The sequence below is a fragment of the Centroberyx gerrardi genome, chromosome 5, assembly GCF_048128805.1.
Source record: "Centroberyx gerrardi isolate f3 chromosome 5, fCenGer3.hap1.cur.20231027, whole genome shotgun sequence".
NCBI lineage: Eukaryota > Metazoa > Chordata > Actinopteri > Beryciformes > Berycidae > Centroberyx > Centroberyx gerrardi.
In genome coordinates, this window is record NC_136001.1 from 11,160,351 (window position 1) to 11,181,506 (window position 21,156).

Genomic DNA, 21,156 nt, shown 5'->3' on the forward strand with positions numbered 1-21,156 from the left:
CCTTCTGAGTCTCTCATCCACCCGTTATTATTTTTCGATGAAATTGCCATACCCTCAAGATCAAAATTGAGTTTGTGTTACCAATTACAGTCAGTTCAATTGAGCCATTATTTTATTCGCAATGATCTCAGAAGATTTCCACTCTAAAGAGCATCTGAGATCGCAGTTAGAACATCATTACTTTTTCATGAAGGTATTTCATTTTTCCCAGGAAATTTTTAGGCTATGTAGTCGCTCAAATTGTACCAGACTGATGTATTTATCAACTGAAAATCAAAAAATTCCCCCCCAGAGAAGGATGCAGCTGGACCTGTGTATTTCATGCCACTGCATCTGGGCTAAGTCCCTGATGTTGTACAGTCCTAGTCAGGCCCCCGGGTCTATCCACAAAAGTGTCACTGTTTTGTATGCAAATGTCTTGAGATGGTTCATGACTTTAACATTATTCCATATGGTGCATTTCTTTCATACTAGCAATCTTTTCTTTTAAGACTAGGCCTTTTTTTTCAAATGGTGGATATTTCATTCTGTTCTCATATTCCTCTTTTTCTGTCGCTACTTTGCTCTTTGATCTCTGACAGTGTGAGTCTTAAATATCTAATAAGTGTGTGTCTTTGTGTGTGTGTGTGTGTGTGTGTGTGTGTGCATGTGTGTGTGCACAAAAATGTATGATGTATATAGGTGCCAGGGAGCGGACAGGCGAATGTGGAGAAAGCCTTGAAGCAGTTTGCTCAGCTGGTGAATAACAAGGTTTTCCTGCTGACATTCATCCGCACTCTGGAGCTGCAGCGCTCCTTCTCCATGCGAGACCGTGGCTACGTGGCCTCGCTTATCATGACCGCTCTGCAGGGACGGCTGGAGTATGCTACCGACGTCCTCAAACACCTCCTGTCAGACCTCATAGAGCGCAACCTGGAGAGCAAAAACCACCCCAAACTGCTCCTGCGCAGGTAAACCCAGTAATACCTGTTTATGAAATATATGAGGACAATAGAAAAGAGAAAATCCATTATCTGAAGTTCATTTAATATCTCAAAAATATATGTGTTATTTTCTCAGCCAAGAATATGAGTTACTTACCATCTGCGCTGTTAATCATTTTGTGACTTACAATAATTGCATTTTGTCAACAGTAGTCAAACCAACTGTATATCACAGTCTTCATCAGCTAAGCCTTGAATAGGAATAAGTAGCATTTGTAGAATCAGCTTTTTTTGTATTATTATTATTTATCATTACATGATAGATAGGTTCATTCAAGTGGGGTCCAGGTGTAACCTGAAGAGATGTGTCTTCAGTCTCTGGCAAAAAATGGATATGATATACGTACAGAACTGTATGAATATGAAGCAAGGCATTGCCAAAAAAGGGCATCTGTCCTCAGAAAACCTTCCGTAGAAAATTAAGTCAAATTCACATTCACACAGTTACACTCATTCACTCTAGGGAGCGGCCTTTACAGTTTTCTGCTGTCTGCCTTTGAGTAGCTCGACTGCAGCAGTTGGAGGTTAAGTGCTTATGACAGCGGCACCTCAATGGCAATTGTTGAGGGGAGAGAGCAATTACTCCTTCATTCCTCTGTCTAGATTTTCCAAGATGGCGAGGGGATCTGAACCAGTGGCCTTCCGGTCACAAGCCTGATCAGTGCCGATCAGTGCTGCTAATCCTTTGGCATAGATAATTCCTTCGTGCATTGTCCTTTCCAGCCCAGTTGCTGCACTTCTGATGGATGAATAATTAGGCCAGCGAAGGAAAGCCCAGCTCCGTTCGGTTTTGTGTTGTGCAGTGGCGTGAAACAGCCGTTAAGAGTCTGGGAAAAAAAACACAAGAGTGCCTGAGAAGACAGGTGAAAGACAGGAGCAGCGAAAGTGATAGAGAGTGGGAGGGACTGGGAGAGGAAGAGCACCTAATGGTTGGGGGAAATGTGAGTGCAGCAGCGGCAGAGCCATTGTCAGTCTGGCTTATCTTCTGTGTGCCACTCATGAAACATTCAGCTGTAGCTCACGTTTCTTCCCTCTTCACCTCTCCTCTCCTCCCTCCTCTCTCCTCTCCCCCGTCTTCCCTCCACCTCTGGTTATCTGCTGATTGTTTTCCCAGTGCCGAGACTGGCCTGCTGAATGTTTCATGAGTTTTTTTAGGAGGGCTCTCTCAATCTGAGGCACACTCATTAAATATAAGGATGAGTTAACATGGGAGGCAGTACAACTTGAACTTGTTAGCCCAAACATGCTGCTCTTGCGGAGGCACTCTAAAATCTAATGGGATGCAGTCAATGGGGGAGCGGATATAGGTTAAGGTGAGGAGGCGGATAAGGATTGAAGGAGAGTGACAGAGAGACAGCAGTTTAGGGAGAGTTAGAGAGGATGGTGGCTGCAACACTGCTAGCTTTGAATCAAATTAAAAACAGCTTATAATCCAGTTTAAAGGTATTGTTACACGATTTAAGGGGATTACTACACTAAGTCATGAAATCTTTTCCATCTGGTTTCATGTTAGATAGCTAAGTGCTGACACAGTGAGGAAGGAACAGAGTGAAAGGACTTAAAGTGGACATCAAAGTTGTGTCTGCACAATTATGTCATGACCCAAATATATTCTGCACTAGCAGCACTCAGCTACATTGGAGTATGTGTCCTTTGAGACCGCGCGGCAGAGTAAGGATGTTATGTCTCTGTAAACTCACTGCGTTACTTTTTTTTTTTTTTTCCCAACACTGTCAGGCTCTTCTACGTCTTAAGTCATAAAAGAATCATCAGAGCACTCCAGCTCTCTGTGGGACATCTCCAGCTAACAAATGAGTACACTTTCCTCTTGTCTTGCAGAACAGAGTCAGTGGCGGAGAAGATGCTGACAAATTGGTTTGCCTTCTTGCTCCACAAATTTCTCAAGGTAATGTAAATGACTCGCGCACCTCATCGCTGCAGATGTCACTGTGATACATTACAGCGCTCCTTAAAATGATTAGCATTGATTCGATACCAGATAGACTGCTGTGTACACTGGAGTCGCAGCTGTCGTTTTATCCGTCTGATATTGATGTGTTTTGTGGGCAGTATGGAGGGATAATGCTCACCTATAGGGTCAAACATATCTCCAGCTTTGCGATTCAAAAGCAGAGTGAGCTCCACTTTATTGTGTTTGATGAGTCATGCTCTAGTGTCTGTTTCTCACTGTCTGCGCTGGTGAATATAGATCTCTTTTCTTCCCTCTTCTTCTTCCTATCTTTCTCCCACCTTTCTCTGTAATCCCTGGGTTCCCCGTCCAAAACAAAGGAGTGTGCTGGCGAGCCTCTCTTCATGCTGTTCTGTGCTATCAAACAGCAAATGGAGAAGGGACCCATAGACTCCATCACCGGAGAGGCGCGATATTCCCTCAGTGAGGACAAGCTCATCCGACAACAGATCGAATACAAGACCCTGGTGAGTCACCAAGACACTTGAAAAACAAAGAGTCCACAGTTCTGTCTGTAATCATTTTTTTTTTCATCTCTTGACAAAGAGGAATGACAAATCCAAATCTGCCTAGGCGGTGGTAAGAAGGCAACATCTTATGTGCCTTTGAATGCTGACTTTGTGTTTTGATAGTTTCAATAACATGAAGTCAGTGGACAGATAATGAAGCAGGATGAAGATACTTAACTTTTAAATGCTAAACCCTAACGCTAATCAGCATCATTTCCACAGTTTTCCTATTTCTTCCACTAGAGTTTGGTAAATCCTGACTGGTGTGCACTAAACTTAATCAGCAAATACTTCATCGTTTCATTCTTGGAAGGGCCACCCATATACAACAACATGGTTTTTTTTTCTGTTTCCCCTCCATTAAAATTAAGCGTGCTGGGTTTCACTAGCTCGTCAGAGTAACTTCTCCCTCAGGCTTTAGCCCCCAAAGCAGAGCCAGCCAGCCGGCGACAGGATGACACCTCTCTGATCGCCATGTCGGACAGTCTGAGAGGCTGTGTCTCATTACTTGTTTAGTGCCCCCCACTAGAGCTGCACAACCCGCATCCCGGAGGTGTGAAATTACATTTCTGGCCAAGATCCTCTCCACCAGGACAGTTTGGTGAGGAGTAGGTAATGAAAGGACTTTTTTTTGCAAGCAACACCTTTCTCTCTGTCTCTTTTTCTCACCTACCCCCTCCCTCTCTCTCTTTCTCTCTATCCTGGTTCCCCAGACGCTGAGCTGTGTGAACCCAGACAATGAGAACAGCCCAGAAATCCCTGTCAAGGTGCTCAACTGTGACACCATTACCCAGGTAAAGGAGAAAATCCTGGACGCGGTGTACAAGAACATGCCCTACTCCCAACGGCCCCGCGCTGCAGACATGGACCTAGGTAAATCATACTGTGAAAGACTAATTGTAGGCAATACTGAAATAATACTAATACTGAAAAGTATTTACCATGACTCAGCATTAGGGCTGAAAGATATTGACAAAAAAATCTAATTGTGATTATTAATACAAGTTTTTCTTCAAAAAACTTCTTCTTCTTTCTTTCATTTTTTTATAACTTTATTGTTTAAAGAAATTTTTGTTGAATTGAAACTGATTTGAGTAGTTTGAGTATGATGAAAGGTTTTCACCAATATTGTACTCATAGATTCATAGACCAAAGATTACTAAAATACCTTGTTCAGAAATCCAGTTTGGATGCTCCTCTCTCTTAAGCAATTAATTGCAGCCTCTGCGATTTCATATTGCGATTTTGATTTTTGTTTTTCGATTAATTGTTCAGCTCTACTCAGGATGTGATGTAATGCTGATGGGAGCACCTACATAGAAACTTACGGGGATGTTTCATTGAATTGAACATTCAATGAAACATTGAACATTGAACCTACGTCATCTACAGAGGGCTCAACATCAAATTCTGGCAAAAAAAAAACCTCCATACCTGTAGCTACACTCACCACTGCTGAAATTAAACCTTACTGACACTGCACCTACACCCACAGCATGTCAACCGGTATTAAATGACTGGGAGCACCAGCTGACATGCTCTTTTCGAGGGGAGTGAAGAACTTACCTTGTAGGTAGTAGCTGATATTGGGTTTGTAGTTTTTACCCCTTAAGGGGCTTTTATTGGTTAGGGATTTGGAGAGGATCAGCTTCTCCTAGTTGCTCTAGGCATCTTAAATCTCAGACCGTGTGAGGAAGCTGCGTCATATTATTCTGTGTTTTGTTCTCAGAATCACAATCGCCAAGATCAAGAAGTGTACAGGTCTTTTTGTCTGGGTGACATTAGGGTAGAGGCGCTTGACATCTGACAGAGTTTGACAGAACAAACTGACACAGGTGGTACAAGGACAACATCACCTCACCTGCAGTGCGACGGTGGGACGGTGTAAGACATACGATGAACAGTAGACTAAATGTATCGCTCATGGTACTGTCAGGCACTTAGATAAAAAAAAATCCACCAGATGGCATATGTTACACATTCAATATTCATTGCATTTTTTCCCCAGAATGGCGGCAGGGCAGGACAGCACGCGTGGTCCTGCAGGATGAGGACATCACCACCAAGATAGAGAGTGACTGGAAGAGACTCAACACGCTCATGCACTACCAGGTCTGCTCATAACAACTATCATACTTTTTAGAAAACCACTGCACACCTGGCATATATAACCTACAAGCTTTGAGCCTTCTGCAACATTTTTTTCACCTTTTATTGTCCAGAGAAGGTTTGATGAACACACTCACACAAGCATGATTATAGTATATCTAGCATATACACTAGTGTGCCTGTGTCTTTTGTTTCAATCCATAGATCTAACTCCACAGGTCACCAACATCCAGCGTGAGTCATCCTGTTCCTTATTCAGTCTGATGATAGGCTGTGCAGTCTTGCCTATCAGCTTCGGGACAACAACACCACTTCCATGCAGCTCACATTTACTTTAGCCTACTCTTGTTGTTCAAACAAAGAGGAAAATAGAGACAAAGGAAATCTACATTTGCCACACCAAAAGCGGGTTTGACAAGAGAGGAATGTATTCTCTCTTATCTGTCAAGGAGATGCACAGTTTGCGCTTTTATTTTTAATCTCTCTGCAAAGTGTGGACATGTTTGTTCTGCTGCTAAGCTGGATTTGTATTAGTTTCGTTTGTAGCTCATGCAGAACAGTAGCGTGGATTCTGCTCACGATGAGGCCGACCTCCCTTCCTGTGCCAGGCACAGCCACCGAATAGTTATCTGGAACTATACTGCATAGACTTAATGGAGGACTGGCGCTCACACTGAGCTGCTGCTTAGCTTTGTTAACTTCAAAACATTCACACAGTCAGTGAATGTGCAGGCAGGCAAACAAGTATATATTCACTATGACTTTTATCCAACTGTGTGCGCAGTAGGGGAGTTTTAGATTGCAATATTACTTAAAACTTTAGGCTAACAATATGTCATCAGCCACTTTTCCACAGCAAGGCAAAGTGGGGTTTATCAAGGCCAAGACCAAATTCAGAAGCACTATTAGTTTATTTGGTTCTATAGTCTTGAAATCATCTCCATTAGCAACAAGATTCTGATGGAATCTTGTTTAGTTTAGTTTAGTTTGAACTTTATGTTTGTGGAAATTCAATGACATGGATAATTGATAAGTTAGGTTTGTTCCTATAGTGGAAGCTGTTGATCAAGACTTGATTGTTGTAGATATTACTGTTTCGCTGCTGTCATAGAAGAACCCTATAAGTCTAGTTTCAGTTATTTTCCTGAATGTTTTAAATGTTTTTACTTGAACTGAAGGCTGACATGGTCCTTTATAGATTGAGTAAGTCTCATGACACTGTGGCCCATGAAACACATCCACAACCTCTAGAATAAAACCTAAAAAATGCCTGGCTTTTAATCTGAAAAGTTTTTTTTAATTCCTGCCATGTATACTTTTTGAATATGCAAGATTCTGGTCCAACAGCTGTGAGTTGGGAGATGGATAAACATGATGGAAATGTTTTGCCTGTGTGTTGCAGGTGTCGGAGCGCTGTGTGGTGGCTTTGGTGCCTAAACAGATGTCCTCCTTCAACATCCCCTCCTCAGCCAGCTTCCCACGCAGCATCAGCAGATACGGTCAGTACCGTTTCAGAAATACATACTCACTCGGTGCTGCACCATCTGTTGCTGTCACTCATCAGTCTGTTGTACAGCACATTAAACAAAGAGTTGCAGAAGTAAGGTATTCACAACTTTAAGGAAAGAAATGATTGATAGCACAAAGTTAAGACAAGTTATGTCACTTTGAAAGGATAGTAGGTAACTTCAGCTATGTTCAGACAGGCAGCTCAAATCCAATTTGTTTTGCATATCCGATACAAGTCCGATCTGAGCAGAGTCTGAACTGCAAAAAACACATATGTAATTCGATCTTTTCAGATCAGATTGAAAACATATTCATAGGTAATTTGAAATGTGATTCAAATCACATCTCAAATCGCAGCTCAGTCTGACCACTCAGTTAAGATTTCAAGTGTTTTATTTTCCATCACTGGACAACACGTATTTGATGTCACACGTTGCGACAAGAAGGGCAGAGAACAAAAAACATGGAGGAGACACAGTAACAGAATCCAGCGCCTGGCCAGAAAATGCAGCTGTAGTCAGCGTGCACACACCTGTGTCGTTACTATGACAACCAATGTCGTAATGACAGCAAATTATTATACTGTCTAAACACACAAACCCAATCTGGTCTCTTGTAAATTATAATGTGGACAGTCAGCCTTACAGATCAGATTTGAAAAACAAATTGGATTTTTCTGCCATCTGAATATAGCAAGTCCTTGGTTGACAAAATAACATGAATATAGACTGGATCATCAGACTGAAAATATTATATAAAATGAACTTCAGGCAATATTTATTTTATAAGCTTTTACAATTCCTCTATATCTGACCTTTGACCATCCAGGTGTGGACGTCCCGTTCCGCTCCACCCCCACCAGCCCGGACAGCCCCCACTCCCGTGTGCCCATGCTGACCCCTGACCTGGAGAGTGGGGTAAAGGTTTGGCACCTGGTGAAGAACCACGACCACGGGGACCAGAAGGAGGGCGAGCGCGGCAGCAAGATGGTGTCTGAGATCTACCTGACGAGGCTACTGGCAACAAAGGTACAATATTAGCTACATATCTCCGCCTGTGACAAATAAGTTCTATAGACCTCATTCCCATAGAATAATTTTCAGGTACTCCAGTTTTGTTGAACAGAACTATTCTATTCTATTCTATTCTATTCCATGCTCATATGAAGTCTTAACTCCTTGCATTGTTTCCTACAGGGCACACTGCAGAAGTTCGTGGACGATCTGTTTGAGACTTTGTTCAGCACCGTGTGCCGGGGCACCGCTCTGCCCCTCGCCATCAAATACATGTTTGACTTCCTGGACGAGCAGGCCGACAAACACGGCATCCACGACATGGACGTTCGCCACACCTGGAAGAGCAACTGGTGAGGGAGAGAGGGAGTCTCACTTGTCAACTTCACTGTGATTATAAAGCCATCTGACTGTGTTTAACACATTATACATACAGTAAGTTGTTAAACTGTGAAGGTGATGATCTAATCTGACAGGACTGGCTACAGGAAATATAAAGCAGGACCAGAAACACCCTCAATATAAATATTAGGAACACCTCTCTAATACTGAGTTGCAGCTTATTCACAATCTAGCACAAAGTGTCTAAAAGCCTAAAAGACATTTTTAATTAAGGCTACTTCAAGGAAAAAGAAGGTGTTGCTGACACTTGGTACACATGGAGTAAATTATTTCATTTTGCACATACCACACAAGGCGTACAATGTGTAAAATCTCTCTCTCTCTCTCTCTCTGCAGCCTTCCCCTGCGCTTCTGGGTAAATGTGATCAAGAATCCCCAGTTTGTGTTTGACATCCATAAGAGCAGCATCACGGACGCCTGTCTGTCGGTGGTGGCCCAAACCTTTATGGACTCCTGCTCAACGTCTGAACACCGTCTGGGCAAAGACTCACCCTCCACCAAGCTGCTCTATGCCAAGGACATACCGCATTACAAAAGCTGGGTGGAAAGGTGTGTGCGTGTGTGTGTGTGAGCATACAAATGTCCTCATAGTGATAGAAAGACGAGTAAAAATCCTCATTTTTACTAGTTCATTTCTTAGGTTTAGTATTAGGTTTAGGTTAGGTAAGGGTTAAAGTTAGTTTGGAGTTAGGGCTTGGGTTTAGGTTTAATAATTAGGATAAAGTAGCCTATATATATATATATATATATATATATATTGGATAATCTTCATTTTGGATGATGTGCCTCCTCTATTAGGATTCCTGATGTTCTTGCTATAGTCCACATTGGCATTTTTGTGGACTGTTTTTGATGCCATTTCCTTTCATATTAGAATCAACTGTATGATTCTTATATTATATTCTACTGTGGTTTTCACCCTTTTTTCTCTCCTATGTGTGTATATTAGTGTGTATGTTAGTGTCTGTATATTTCCTTTATGTGATTAATAATAATAAAAAAAAGAATTAGGATTGGTTTTAGGTTAGGTTAAGGGTTAAAGTTAGGCATGAAGTTCAGAAGGTTAAGGTTAGGGTTAGGGGTTAGAGAATGAATGTAGTGACTGAAGGTCCCCACAAGTATAGTGATAAATACATGAGTGTGTGTGTGTGTGTCTTTCTGAAAAAGTCGGAAGTGTGCGTATGTGCTCGAATGCGGCAGCATGTATATTACTAAACGACTGAAACCGGGAGTGACACATTTCCTTATTTTCCTGCCAAAACTCCTACTGTAAGAGTCACAGCCATCTATAAACGTTATATATTCTTTAGCTTTTCATGAGCTTCCGTGGCTTAAAATAACAGAATGAATCAGAGAGAGGAGAAAGGTCTGGTACGCGTGACTATCCGCTCACACAAATCCCTGGCCTCGACACTGACGGTGTGTGTGTCTCCTTCAAGGTACTACGCTGACATCAACCGCCTGCCTGCCATCAGCGATCAGGATATGAATGCCTATCTGGCTGAGCAGGCCCGCCTTCACTCCAACGAGTTCAATGTGCTCAGTGCCCTGCATGAGATCTATGCCTACGTCAGCAAGTACAGCCAAGAGGTGAGGTCGTGGCGTGATATCTAGTCAACACATTGCATTAAGGAGACACAGTGTGGAGCTCCTACTGCCATGGTTAGCTGACTGCAGTGTTAGCAGTTTGTAATAGGAGCGTTATTACTCAGGAATTGACCTGAAGATTATAGTTACGTTACGTAAAAGCAATTTATGGATCATTTATGCACTTACTTTTCTTTATTCACATTATTATGTACTTGTGTTCTAAAGATGTGAATTTAATATTGATATTGTAAGTAACCGTTGTCATCGTCAGCATCATTATTTCTCCCTAGTAGCCTAGTATACTTGGTGTTATTCTCGTATTTTTATAATTTTTTGTGATGTTAGATATTGCTTTGTAAATATACCTGGACATATCAGATGACAAAATATTACTTAAGCACATCTGTTTTCTATTTCTATTGAATCAAGAGCGAACTTGCGGAAGCAGCTGTGAAACGCGATGTTTGCTCTTGAATGTTTTATTTATATATGGACATTGGTCATTCCTGCAATCACCAGCACCTTAGAAAGAAACACGCGGCTGTGCAGAGGACACATATATAATTATATACTGTATATAAATATATATAACTGCAGTATGTTTTCTTGAACTGCTACTGTAATGAATGACATGCCTCAGTGACCTTGGTTCTGCAGTTTATGTGCTCATGTACCCCTGTCTTTGTGTGTGTGTGTGTGTGTGTGTGTGTGTGTGTGTGTGTGTGTATTAGATCACTGAGGCACTGGAGCAGGATGAACAGGCCCAGAAGCAGAAGCTGGCTTACAAGGTGGAGCAGATCATCTCAGTCATGTCTACAGAGAGCTGAGACACACACATACACACACAGGTACACACACACACACACACACACTCACAGAGAGATAGTCATGTACTCAAAGACATTAAAGAAACAGTATGGACCTATAAACACATTTACAAGGCAAGTGGTACACACACGTGCATGTATGCACACACACACACACACGCACTTATGCAGATACACATTCATGCATAAACACACATACACACACACACACACACACACACACAGTGATGTTTGCAGAGACACTACAGAGACTTTATGGACCTATAAACAAACTGACAGGGAACATGGCGTGTGCACACACACACACACACACACACATACATACAGATGTACATACACAATACACAGACACACAAACTACACCACACATCAAACAGCAGACCGTCCCAAAGCACGACTTTTGGATCCACTGTCATCATTTTTTTTATTTTTTCTGAAGAAACTCCAACAGGCAGACATCCAACTTCTAAAAGGCTCCTATAGAGAGAGGGTTTGGGCCATCATGGCTGCCGAAGTTGCCGCCAATTCTTTTCCACCGGGTAATGATTTGTCTTTGTAGTTGGTGGTTATGCTAAATGTGTGTGGCGTGGCTTTGTAGCTGCAGCTCTGAAGAGAATAGCACTTAATACAGAATGACTCAACTTGAGAAGTCACCGGGGGAGCTCAGCAAAGACAGGAGACAATTTAATGGGATGGCACATGTGAGGAGACAAGACTACAAGTACTGTCAAACATGAAGGACACTGATTCGCACTACATATCACAGACTTGGCCTTGGAGTGACATTGCCATTTGGAGCAGAGACGTGTAATTTTGTGTCATAAAGCCTTTTTCCTAAAGCCTTTTAAAGGCCTATAAAAAGAGAACACTAAAGACTCTGGCGCCGTCGAATATCTTCATTGCAGCTGAAGCTCCATTTCAGAGGATATTTGTTTGTTTGGTGAAAATTTTCTGAATCGCAATTCTGCTAAGGATTGAAAACAATCTACACAAAGCTCGTCGTTGACAGGGTGAGGGTCAAATTCTTTCACAATCCCAGACTGACAAGGCATCACATTGCAATTTGGAATAATTGTATATTTCCAGACCCAAGCCCTGGCTTTTAGTGCCAAATATAATATTTCTCATGTTTCATTCATGTTAAATGCTCCTGTAGAAGCTATTAATAATAGATGCCATTGTTCGGAAAGATCCCATTTGAGATAAGAAATTTTGTACAGTAATGATCTATAGACCACTAATTCAGCCATTCAAAGATAAGTGGAGACCAAATTGAACTGTAGCAGAAAGCATGATTAATGACACTATAACCCTGATCACGGATCAGATTAGCCTCACCCTGGCTAGCAGCATCGCTCTCCCACCCTCCCCCTCTCATCAGTCATTGTTTACATTGAACATGCTACTTGAAATGCACCAAGTGTACAAGATATTAAGAACACCTTCTCCTTCTGTGAAGTAATCTGGACAGTTTAATTGAGATGAAGGCTTTGATGCGGTATTGATTTTACCTGTTAAATCTGCTCTAAGCATTAAGTGAATATGCAGATGAAAGGGTGGAGACAAGTTGAAGAAGGATTTCTAAACCTTGAGACATTTGAGATGTGGATTGTGCAAAGGGGGAAGGGGCTGCAACTGAATATTAGGGAGGTGTTCCCCGTATTTTGTACACAGAGTGGATATATGATTAATGATACATGTTTTTATCTGCAGTTGATCCTAATAATGCTCATTTAATAAATGTCTTTTTGTTGGTTATCAGCACCATCCTCCCTTTGCATCCTGACTGCTTCCATGTTTCATATTTCCAAGTTTCATGTACAAATGTGCATTTTTTTTTTTATCTAACTGCTTGTCGTTTTCTTGCTGCTGTATTTCTGGAGTGCCATATCCAAACTTTAAAATGGGTATCATGATGAAAAATTTGGACCTCTGTGGGATTGCATTGATTCAGGGTTTTATTTTTTTTTGCTTGTTTGTTTGTGATTCATCTGTTGCAATGATGAAAGATGAATTTCATTCTGTGCTTGAGGATATTTCATTGCTCCACATAAAAGTCACTGTGACCATCTATTGGCGTCATTCTGGAGAGCTGCTCTTGTTGTTTTCTACCATTTCAGTATCAATGGGGTTATTGTATTCCCCAAAGGACCTTGATCCATGTTAATCCAGAAGAGCAAGATAAAATAAGATAAATAATGAATGCATTTCCTGTTAAGTGTTGAAATATGACAGAGAACCCATCCCTCTATTATACACTGTTTCATGTGTGTTTTGATGATAATTTATAAATGTGTTGTGCAATAAACTGTCAGACGTTTAAACTTTAATCTTTTTTTAAACTAAATATTATTGTATAAATATTGTACATACAAAACACTCCTATTTTGCAAGCAAATGATTCACTTTGTACCGTTGTTATACATTAAATGCGCAGCTGATGAAAATGATTTTGTCTGGCTTCTTTTGTGCCGATGATAAATTCTGAATAATCACGCTTTACATAATTTCTACATTTTCTATTCGGATTGTGCTGATGGTAGATAAACATCTTGTATCCTCAAAATCCTTCGACAATAGGTCATTCATATGCAAAATAATTTTCAATGTCTATTTCAGACTGCAAAGCCTTGACTTTGTCTTGACGTGTCTCCCAGTGAGTGCACACAGCATTATTATAATGCAGCTGATTATCCAAAGAGGCATTCAATGATTCATAATTCATGGCCACTCAGTTTGCGTTTTTTGTTCTTTGCAGACAAATAGTTGACGCTGTTATAGGTGAGGCCATTTGCAGGCCAATCTGAGCCCCACTACACATAACTAGATCAACAATCTATATTTATCATGTTAGTGGACTACAAGCATGCTAATCCAATAGAGAGTGAAACTGGTGCTGGGTTTGCCAGGCGAGGCAACAGGACTCCCAGAGTCTGATGTCAGAGATGGACAGAGATCCCAGAGATATCATCCATCACTTGACCTTTGTACTGTGCGATTGCCATCATTGATTTGGCCATATGCATAAGTGATGTCGTCCCTACACCCACCTCTAATTGTTATTAGACTCCAACAGATGGATAATTAAGAGTTCCAAAATGAGATCCATAATCTAATAAAAAGTGACACCTACACTTACAGCATGATTGATAGCACACAATGAACATATGGTACTTTTTTTAAAGAGTAGTGGGTAACTTGACTTTGACTTTACAGCCTGGTTCCTCAAATTTTATTCATGATTATGAATGAAGAACTTCAGGTAAGGATTTTCTTTTTCTTTTGCAAAATTGAAATTTGCTTTTTAGAATAGAACTCTTGAAATAATATCTTTCATGTCTGCCTTATTTTAAAGGTGCTAAAGATTTACTGATTTTAAAAGGTACATTTTAAGCATTTTAACATCAATAAATCATTACCACATTGATTTTGAAACTAATTACGAATTATAGTCTGCTTGAAAGGCTTTTGAACACCTATAGAGATACCTGATGAAGGTTGGATGACGTATCATTAATAAATGTATCTGAAAGTGCGGACACAGTGCAGGACTTCACTTAAGTAGAGACATTATAGTCTCAAAGTATAATTACTGTAATCAAATGAGACAATTGTCAAGATTGGCAGCCTCTACTGGCCTCTACACACATTTTACATTGCGTGCTACCAGGTTGGATTTTGCGGGAAATCTTCTGGATTGCTTTATGGCACAACACAGAAAGAGGGCGCTGTTCTTCCAGTGCAAACAAAGCTAACAAGAGTGTTTCGCAACAGCAGATTGTGGAAGGAGTAAAAGGAAAAAAACACTTCCAACATGTTTATGTTCTTCAGAAAAGTGAAAGAGAAAACTGCAGTGAGGTTTTAATTTTGAGAAGCACTAGCACTAACTGTCCTGAGATAGAGATTACCAGTCATCTTGACTATGGCAAGATACCAGAGAGGCAGATACTAAAGAGGTACCAAACTTGTAAAATATTATAGAAATTATAGAAGCAACGCTGCATGATGAACAGCCTCAGAGTGGAGAATAGTTCATACTGCTGACATATTTTGATAGGATTTGGTATGGCGTGTAAGCAGCATATAGGGGCTCCTGAGCACTTGCCATAGGGAGCCAGAATTCATTATTCATGTTTAACCCTTGGGGCTCTGGGCAAGCGGAGCAGAGCGGGGAGGAGGGCTGCATGGGCACCCCGGCTCCCCAACCCATACCTGTCAGATCCACGTGGGGGTGTCATCAGCGTGTGGAGGGGTCCTCTGTACACCTGCCAGGCCCTCACCCTTCTTCTTCCCTCTCTTCTCTCTTTCCTTGTCAGCATGCCTGCACTCAGCAGCCAGCAATTCCCCCTCACTCACTGCTCACACACACACACACACACACACACACACAGAAAGATCATTAGGACTCAAACCTCCTCTACTGACAGCTGAGCAAGCCGCAGGATATCTTGTTTGATAGACTGTGTGGTTGGAAGGAACCAGACAGGTTTATGGAGCTACTACTGCTATAAGAAATCCATTATTCTTCAATCAAACCCTTACAGTTGTCATAACATCTAATTCTACTTTGACTGATGATTGATGAAAATACAATATATATATGTATACATATATAATGTGGGGTAAAACAAGAATGTAGCTCTTAATTTCTGCACAATCACTGGCTGGACACTGCCAGGTTTAATGGATCCTTATCTCTCTGCTCTTCTGCTGCCCAGCATATTTGATTCAGGAGAAAACGGACCTTACACACAGACTGCAGATCTTGCGGAATAATTCAAATCGTGGCTGTAACTGTGGAATGAATACTGAATGAAAAAGGCCTTGGAGTTTCTTTGCACCTTGAACAACCCGTGCTGTAGTAGAGTATGTGTTAATAGTCAATGGAGATGGCTCTGCTTCAATGTCCTGAAGCTCAGAGAGAGGGGCATGGCACTAAGTCTGCTATCACAACATTGCATGCATATAATAAAGACGTAATATACATACATACATACATACTGTACATACATACATACGTACATACATTGTCTCTTTCTTTGCACAGAATTCCTCTCTTTACATCTTGAGTATAGGGCATTGTTATTACAGCTTGGACTAATAATACACTTATAGAGAAAGTGGCCATGATCAACAGCTTCAAATGTAGGAAAAAAGGAAATGACTGGTTGCTCTATATTGTCAAACTAGGATAAAAAATGTATCAGGTGCTCTTGGAAAATGGGGAAAAAAAGAGTGCTACAAACAAAAGGACAGTCCAGGCACTCCAGCTTCAAATGTACACTGCCTATAGATACAAATGTGTCATACATTTTCTCTCACATCATGTATGCAGTAGAAAAGTATTGCATTAATTATACTGTCCCCCGTGTACACTGAAGTCTCAAATTCCCTTTAGTGCCACTAGGATGCAGCAGTGAGTTTGCTGAGATGTGGGTGGAGAGATCTGCGTGCATCAATCCCATGCTGCTTTCATTAAATGCATGTTGCATCATCAGATTGCACAGGATCAAATAGGCATTGATATGTTTGTTCTTTCCAATGACAAAAGACAGCTGTCCAAATCATAGAAATTCTCCCATGACTGTATAGAACAAATCCCAAAGAACGGCGGTTTAGCCTCTATCCCTAACAACTTTCAGGATTTATTGAGTGAGGTAATCCATGACGGCATTTTATTTCCCCAATTTGCCATTTGTCATTTTTCTTTCATCAGATCCATGGTCATTTGCAGAATTTAAGGTAATAATTGCCTTCATTACTCACTACCAATAGCCCAATTCTGTCAATATACGCAGGTGGAAAATGGTTTCACTTCCATCAAAACATATGAAGCAATGAAGTGTTTAATGACGCTGGACTGAGAATTGATGAAGCAAATGACCAGTGGGTTGCTCTGGTCAGCACACCAGTCTAGAGGCGCCATCTTCTGGCCAAAGTTAATATCACAAGCATGACTTGGACATTGGCAAGACAAGATGAACATTTCTTCTTTCATTTGTTCACTGTTTGTTGAGCAGATACTGGGCTGAGAGAGGATGAGAATTTGTGAGAGGAAATGAAAAGTGATACAGAGAGAGGTCAAAACAGAGAGCAGCATGTGACAGGGACAAAAAAGTGTCTGTTTCAATGCTTTTGCCTGAGGGTGTGTGTGTGTGTGTGTGTGTGTGTGTGTGGGTGTGGTGGGTCTGGCATATGAGGAACATCTGCAGAGCCGTGAGGAGGTCCTGTAGGTCATGGCACATAGAGATACTCAGAACCCGGACTGTAAAACCCTCACAGGGACGTCCTTGATGCGAATTTTGTTTTGGGAAGGAGTGACTTCATTGATCCAGCACTTCCTTTCTCCCTGTTTCTTCTGTCCCTGCTCACACAGGGGCTGAGACTCTGCTGTGTGGAGAGCTAACGGTCAACGTGTGGCTCAGTTTGAAATGAAATCCCTCCCACTCCTCCTCCTCCTCCTCCTCCTCCTCCTCCCTCCTAGCTTCCCTCCCTCTTGCACTCATGAAATCCCTTCAAGACTGGCTCCCTCCTACGTAGCCAATCGGAGAGCTTTATGGGATTTATGGTTCCCGCTTTCAAAAAGCCATAAAATGTGCATTAGAACATGTGTGTGTCTGTAAATGAGTGTGTGTGCGTGTGTGTGTGTGTGTGCGTGCGTGTGCATGTGTGTGTGAGGAAAGACATGGAAGGACCAAGGCATTTCATCTTGCAGATATTTGAAAACGAATTACCCTCAAGAACCCCTTTCACATTGTACAGAAAAAAATAATCAAAGAAATGAAATTAACACTCTTTCAATAAGGACTCTGAAAATGTCCTTGCCATTAATTGGATGGAGGGTGTGGATGGCTTTTCATGTAGATTTTACTTTTTCCTTGTGACTTGGATCAAGACAGAGCCTGAGTCGCTGCAGCCATGTTGTTAATTATGAACGGATGGCCAAGAATTTCTCTTCCCACAAAAGGACGTCACATTAGGAGAGTCGCCGTTTTACAACTTCCTGTTCAGAGCTCTGCCTGGGGCTCTTACAAATCATCCATCGCTGGAGGCTCTGCTCTCAGACAGAGTTTAAACACTGTTGGTACTGCATCATTAACATTTTGAAGATTTACATTTTAAACAACAGAGGCACAGACCAAAAAATGAGTCACCGACTTTCAGAAGGTGCCAGAACTCTTGGGAGAATCAGTCAAGCTTGAAATTAGTATTCTGAAATGAGCAAATAATCAAAATCGAAGCGTTCTGAGAGTATAATCCATGACATATCCTGCTAATAAGCCCTCTAGTTAGTGGGGATGCTCTGCCATTTAAAGTACTGATTTGTCAGCCAAGCCCATGATCCTAGGGTGGCCAATTAGGAGCTTAAACATCCTTTCCCACAAAATGAAAGATGTGTTGGATAAAACACCATTGACCTTTTGCCTAAAACAACCAAGGAGTGAAACATTACAGTCAGGTACAAGCCAAGCTGTCTGGCATTCTCTCATTGGCACAATTTGGTTCTGTTTTGACCAAGGAAAGGAGTTAGTAACACTTAAAAACATGCCTTCAAAAAAGTGTGTCCTTAAGTAATAAAATAAACTTAATTACAGCCCTGATAGTCCAGTGTCTGAAGGAACATGATGTGGTGTATGCCTGTTAAAAACCTAAAAAAAACCCAACCTAAAATTAAAGTAAAGGGTTGTAGTGTATTGTCACTGTAGGTTTTTCTTCAGTTCCCCCTCAGAACTGAAGGAAGACAACAAGCATTGTTCTAGTTGTTCTTTATTTGAGATTAGAAACAGGTGTGCATGTGTATATATTTGTGTGTATGCTTTGCATTTCTTTGCACAAAAGGTGTGTGTGTGTGTGTGGGGGAGAGAGCGAGGGAGAGAGAGAGAGAGAGAGAGAGAGAGAGAGAGAGAGAGCGTATGCATGCATGTATGTGAAAAAGAGATTGCATGTTCACAAAATGTTTGGCAACAGCTCAAGATTTTTGCGGTCTTTAAAGTATAGGGTGAATCTGAAGGGGACTCCTCGTGAGAAAAGCACAAAGTTCCTCTTTTGAAATCGAACCCGGCTCTCGACTTCGCGTATATCCCCGAGTCGCTCCATCATCCATTTCAGCCAGCATTTAACACAAGAGCTCCAAGGTGTACACACACACACACACACACACACACAACGCACGGAACTAAAAAGCACAACCCTCAAATCTGGTTAAAACAGACTCGCAGGCTAAACCAAAATACACACCGCTGTCAGAAATAATCTACAGCACCAGCAGATATATGGCGATTGCAATGTACTGTTACTGAAGAAACAGTGTCGCAGCTAAAAGGAAGGGAGGCTGTGTTTTCAAATTCCATAAGCTGCAACAGATGTGCGGAACAGTCAATATACTGTAAACAAATAAAGCCATATGAAGCCAGGCCTATAGGCTTTAAATCACAGGATGCCAGTGGCAGAAATGTTTTCCAGATTGGCTTTCTGAAAGGCCTTGGGAGGAATGCACTTGCTGTCTGTGTTGGTTTCCTGCCATGGGACCATGACAAGCCACTCTGCGGCAGTCTGGGACACAGAGAGAGAGAGAGATAAGGACGGGGATGGTGGATGGGGATGGTGGATGGGGGGGTGGGAGGTGGTGGGCGAGAGAGTGTGAGAGAGAGATAGAGAGAGAGAGAGAGACGGACAGACAGAGAGCGAGAGAGAGTGAAAGAGAGAGAGAGAAAGAGAGTTAATTGACTAGTTAATCAACTGTTAATTGTATATGATGACATCATTTGTTTAAGTTTGATTACTGTTGTTTGAATTTGAATTTGTCCACTTTGCTTTAGCAATAAGTACTTTTGTATTTCATGCCAATAAAGCAGCTTGAATTGAAATTGAATTGAGAGAGAGAGAGAGAGAGAGAGAAAGAGGGGAGGGGATGAGAGAGAAAGAGAGCCATGGATGGAGAGTGAGGAAGTGAGTTCAGATTGTACCTGCACACACCTTTATTGTTATCATCTGAATACAGTTGCAATACAGACCTTAATAACGTATCCCCATACTAAAACCAAATACAACTAAACCATACAAAAACTAAATAAAAAATGAAAACATATTTGCACTTACAAATTAAACCCCACCATCCTTGGATAACAGGTAGCAGAGAAGAGGAGGGGTGAGAGATGCGGAGAAAGAAAGAAAGAAAGAAAGAAAGAAAGAAAGAAAGAGAGGGTACAGGGAGGAAAAAGACAAGGAATTTGCCTGGGTTTGCCCTGCTGCCCTCTGTTAAGGGTAAAAGGTTTATTCTGTGCTTTTACAGCCATCTGAAAGGAAGCTGTGATTCACTAGAACTCAAGTAGCAGAAATACTTAACTAGCTAACAGTCTAATGAATGTTTTACTGGGGTGACATGACTGCTGCTGTCCAGCTGTGGTTTCTGTAATGGCCGTGCCGCTGATCTACGTTTCGGGGGTCCGGGCAAAGCTCATCTTGAGAAACAGTGAGGGGCCAATGGTCCACCTCAGCGCCCTGCTGTTTAAGCTGAATGTTACTGATAGGGGTCTGGCAAGGGGGAAGGGGGAACAGGGAGGAAATGGGGTGATGGAGGGAGAGGGGGGCGGCAAAACAGGGACAGGGGACCATGGGCAATGGGACTGGTATCAGATTACAAGACCGTTTCTCAAGCTTGTAAGGGCTAACAACACTCCAGTTTGCTGCAACTTCTCTCAAGTGGTTGTTGCCGCTACTTTTTTCTTTGTCCAGGAGGGTGGGGGCTTTTTTTTTTTTTTTTTTTTTACAACTCATTTAGCATACCTCCACCAGTGGTTCCAGATGTGTGATGTGCAGCGTGCATGAGAACAGCTAGCAGAAGAGCTAACAACAGTAAACCAAAGACCCTCTGTCACAGGGGGGGTGGGTGCATCCCAGACCCTGTGGAGGTGTGAAAGGTTGAAGCAGATCCTATGGTGTCTTCACTGCTGCCAGTACTGGAATGGCTGCTGTTGATTGATGGCCTCACTGAGTAGTGGGGGATATGGGCCGCCTAAGGCTTGCTAAAATGGATTAATATCATTAGCATAACATTGGATTGCACTTTTGTTTCGGGTGGCAAGATATTCCTTGCCATGGGCTATCTCCATAAGCCTATTAAGGGCCAATGTGTCACAGTCTATTGTCCACCATCACCTTCTATTGTGTGGTGGATTACTACTCTCCTCCAAAAAGTATAGACAGGGTTCACAGTTCAAGCAGACACTGTGACTCAATATGAAC

General features: G+C 41.8%; 1 protein-coding gene across 1 annotated transcript in view; it reads left to right on the forward strand.

Annotated features, from left to right (window-relative positions):
- The window catches only part of LOC139912216 (plexin-A2-like), a 53,272-nt gene extending 42,361 nt beyond the window's left edge, over positions 1-10,911 (forward strand). Inside the window, exons 21-31 of the mRNA XM_071899952.2 lie at positions 682-950; positions 2,823-2,889; positions 3,273-3,419; positions 4,175-4,334; positions 5,470-5,573; positions 6,973-7,069; positions 7,908-8,107; positions 8,276-8,445; positions 8,831-9,043; positions 9,934-10,084; positions 10,816-10,911. Of these exons, the coding sequence (XP_071756053.1) occupies positions 682-950; positions 2,823-2,889; positions 3,273-3,419; positions 4,175-4,334; positions 5,470-5,573; positions 6,973-7,069; positions 7,908-8,107; positions 8,276-8,445; positions 8,831-9,043; positions 9,934-10,084; positions 10,816-10,911 (1,674 nt within the window). The remainder of the gene's footprint in view (positions 1-681; positions 951-2,822; positions 2,890-3,272; positions 3,420-4,174; positions 4,335-5,469; positions 5,574-6,972; positions 7,070-7,907; positions 8,108-8,275; positions 8,446-8,830; positions 9,044-9,933; positions 10,085-10,815) is intronic.
- The last annotated feature ends 10,245 nt before the right edge of the window (positions 10,912-21,156 follow it).